We start from the raw sequence: 3,251 nt of genomic DNA, 5'->3' as shown, positions 1-3,251 counted from the left end.
TTGTATATACAAAGCATTTCCTTTCAGGCCTAGCCATGAACGCCCCCCCCAAATTGAGGGCTCCGTAGAATCATCTAGGTTGGGAAAGATCTTTAAGATCATCAAGTCCAACCACGGTGTTGGTTGTGCTGGTGGAGTATGTTGCGTAGACAAGAGCCATGAGCTGCCAGGCTGGAAAGGAGGATGCTGGCGCTGATGGGCTCTCTCATCCCTGCTGCAGGGCAGCATCCCTTCCCGTCTCTGCACGTCCCCCATCCCCACAGAGCAGAGCCTGGAGGAGGATGCTCAGCCTCCTTATGGGCAGGAGGCTGCCAGTGCTGAAGTGACCTTGCGCAAGAGGAGGCGACGCAGGAGAAAGCCCAAGAGGAAGGAAGTGTCAGACATGGCGTTAGAAGGCTGCGAGGAGACCAGAAGTGACATGTCCATGGAGGAGCCATGTGAGCTGCCAGCCCCAAGGTGATTCTCACTTGCTGTCACCCAGTGGAACTGAAACATGGGGAAAGTGTTTCCAAGTTGGACCCAGCCTCCTGTGGAGTAGAAAGCCAGTGGAAATGGGGAAGCTGGGTATTGCCAGCTTTCCAGGCTGGTGCCCAAAAGCAGCATCATGGACTTCTTTCCCTCTTTGCAGTGATTCAGTGTATTTCTCCTTTGCTGATCTCCCTGAAGAAGGAACCGTGTCTCTGCAGTCCCCAGAGATGCACCCTTACTCTGACGGGGAGCTGGCCTCTGCAGACAGGTAACGGGCAGAGCCAGGGTGATCTGCTTGGCTTTGGTGACAGCAGGGGACATGCCTTGTGGTTGGGAGGGTGGTATGGAAAAGGGACTTGGGGGTGGCAGGAGAGGAAGGTTTTCCTGGCCTCATATGGTGTGGCTAGAGGAAAGCTGAGAGCCCCCAAGGGGCACTTCTGGCCATGGTCACAGACACAAGAAGTCTGTGTGCACAGGGCTCTGCTGCTGAGCTGCTTCTGGGCAACTGGTAGCATAGCACTTTGCTTCCTTTGGCCTCAGGTTATAGAATCGCAGACTGGTTTGTGCTGAAGGGACCTTAAAGCTCATCCAGTCCCAACCCCCTGCCACAGGCAGGGACACCTTCCACTAGAGCAGGTTGCTCCAAGCCCCTGTGTCCAACCTGGCCTTGAACACTGCCAGGGATGGGGCAGCCACAGCTTCTCTGGGCACCCTGTGCCAGCGCCTCAGCACCCTCACAGGGAAGAGCTTCTGCCCAGGAGCTCATCTCAATCTCCCCTGTTTCAGTTTGAACCTGTTAGAGTTCAACCCATAAGACTTGCTTGTTTGTAAGTGACAGGGGGCAGAAGTGACTCTATAGGAAAGCAGCCTTACAGGGCTCTTAGCCCTCAGTGTCCGTGCAGTGATAGGAAAGCACAGGGCTGTAGAGTAGATGAAGTCTCACGCTGTCTTTTCTTCTTGTAGCCCCATCCTGAGCCATCCATCTTCTCCCAGAAGTGATTCTGAGCTGGAGATCAGGCCACAGGAGAGCTTTGCTCTGGGGACTGAGTCCCACATGCAGTGGGCCTGGGGAAGGCTCCCTCAGGTGAGCCCCTGCTCTTGCTCCTCTCCAGCAGCCAGTGGCAGGGGGTGTCTCAAGGACAGTGGAAGAGGCTGTGGCCAGGCAGCCTTAGAGGAGGTGTCCTCTAAGCAGGACTGATGCTTTGGGCAACTTCCCGTTCTCAAACCTGTTCTTCTGCTTTCCTTAGGTGAATAAATCCGAACCAGCCAAGTCCATAAAGACCATTGCTACTGCAGAAACCACTATCTCTGTGGCACTGGCCCCAGAGGATGAGGCAAACCATCTTTTTGCCACCTCTGAAGGTCTGGGAGGAGGTCCATGCCCAGCAGGACCTCAGGCCATGCCCTGTTCCTCTGCTGTGTCTGTCAGTGAGCCAGCACCTGCACCACGGGATGGGAACGGCTTCTCCAGGCTGCAGGATGTCCCCAGTGCTGTGAGGGCAGAGAGCTTTTCGGACACCCCCTTACCCCCACAGGAGGGAGGCAGGAGCGTGGTGCCAGAGGTTCAGCCAGATGCTGCTCTGGGGCAGGTGAACTCAGAGGGCCCTGAGCCCCATCTGGAAGGCCAGAGGAGACAAGGTGCATGGTGACTGGTGCTGCTGGGAGCAGTGTTGGAGCCTGCAGGTGTATCTGACCTGCATGGAGGGCTGGGTTCTTCATTCAGTGTAACTTGCCCAGGACTGCCCTGGGCATTCGAGGTGTGATGTGTTTGCTTTGCCCTCTCCTTGTGCTACCACCTCCTTTGCTTTGAAGAGACATGCCTCAGGTTTCTTCCTTTCAGTGCCCACTCAGCTCCCTAGGAAGGCTTTCTTGCCTTATGGTTCCTGAGGTACATGCTTGGATGTCTCTGCTTTTTGCATGTTTAGAAGATTTCTCAGCAGTGTAGGCCATACCTTAACTTGAAGAGTCTGGCAGCACCTGGCCCAGCTCGTGTCTTCATCCCAAGCATACGAAGCCAGGTGGAAAACCACACAGAGCGAGGAATGATTCCTTTGACAGTGTATTTAAGGAATTTTATCCTTGTTACCTGTCCTAACCACCCTCACTCTTCCAGGCAGCATAATTTGGGAATGAAATTGTCTCCCTGAAGAAGAGACACTTGGGATTCCTCATTGGGTAAAGAGGGAGATCACAAAGCATTATCTTGCACGGTGCTCACTTCAAACAGCACCTTCATGTTGACAAAGCAGAACAGAGGCAGGAGCCTGGCCTGGCCTTTGTGTCCTTTTGGCAAGTGGTCTCATGTCAGTGCAGGTGTCTTGTGGTACTTCTGTTGCTGTTGATTTAAGGCAGATTTTCAAATAAGAGATGCCCTCTTTAAATGATACACAGATATGACAGAGGGAAATGCCTTTAGCTTCCTTGATAGATGCTAAGGTGATTGGAAAGGAGTTTCAGCTAAGCCCTCTCCCTTCTGTCTGTTCATTGAGGAGCCATCACAAGAAGTCCCAACGCGGGTCCCAGTGATGTTGGCCTGGCAGACCTCTGCCGCCTGGCTGAGGAGCAGGCAGCTCTCTACTTCCCCAGGAGGTGAGGCTTGTCCCTGCTGGCTGAGCTCAGACCCCCTTGAGCAATGCCCCTACAGCAGGTACGTCCAAAGCTATTGCTGATGCTGCCGCTGTTTGTTCTCTTGCTGGCAGTGACCCGGAGCAGAGTTCACAGCCCCCGGCAGCCCCTGGCAGTGCTGTTGGTGCCCAGCTGCCCCCCCACGCCCCCGCTCCGTC

General features: G+C 54.6%; 1 protein-coding gene across 1 annotated transcript in view; it reads left to right on the top strand.

Moving 5' to 3' along the window:
- The window catches only part of LOC104403576 (phosphatidate phosphatase LPIN3-like), a 6,819-nt gene that overhangs the window by 1,193 nt on the left and 2,375 nt on the right, over positions 1 to 3,251 (top strand). The window contains 4 exon segments of the mRNA XM_010011764.1: positions 221 to 456; positions 629 to 736; positions 1,432 to 1,552; positions 1,716 to 1,830. Of these exon segments, the coding sequence (XP_010010066.1) occupies positions 221 to 456; positions 629 to 736; positions 1,432 to 1,552; positions 1,716 to 1,830 (580 nt within the window).

Source organism: Nestor notabilis, unplaced genomic scaffold, assembly GCF_000696875.1.
Source record: "Nestor notabilis isolate BGI_N333 unplaced genomic scaffold, ASM69687v1 scaffold24703, whole genome shotgun sequence".
Taxonomy (NCBI): domain Eukaryota; kingdom Metazoa; phylum Chordata; class Aves; order Psittaciformes; family Psittacidae; genus Nestor; species Nestor notabilis.
Note: the sequence above shows the minus strand (reverse complement) of the source record. Positions and strands in the feature narration are given on the sequence as shown.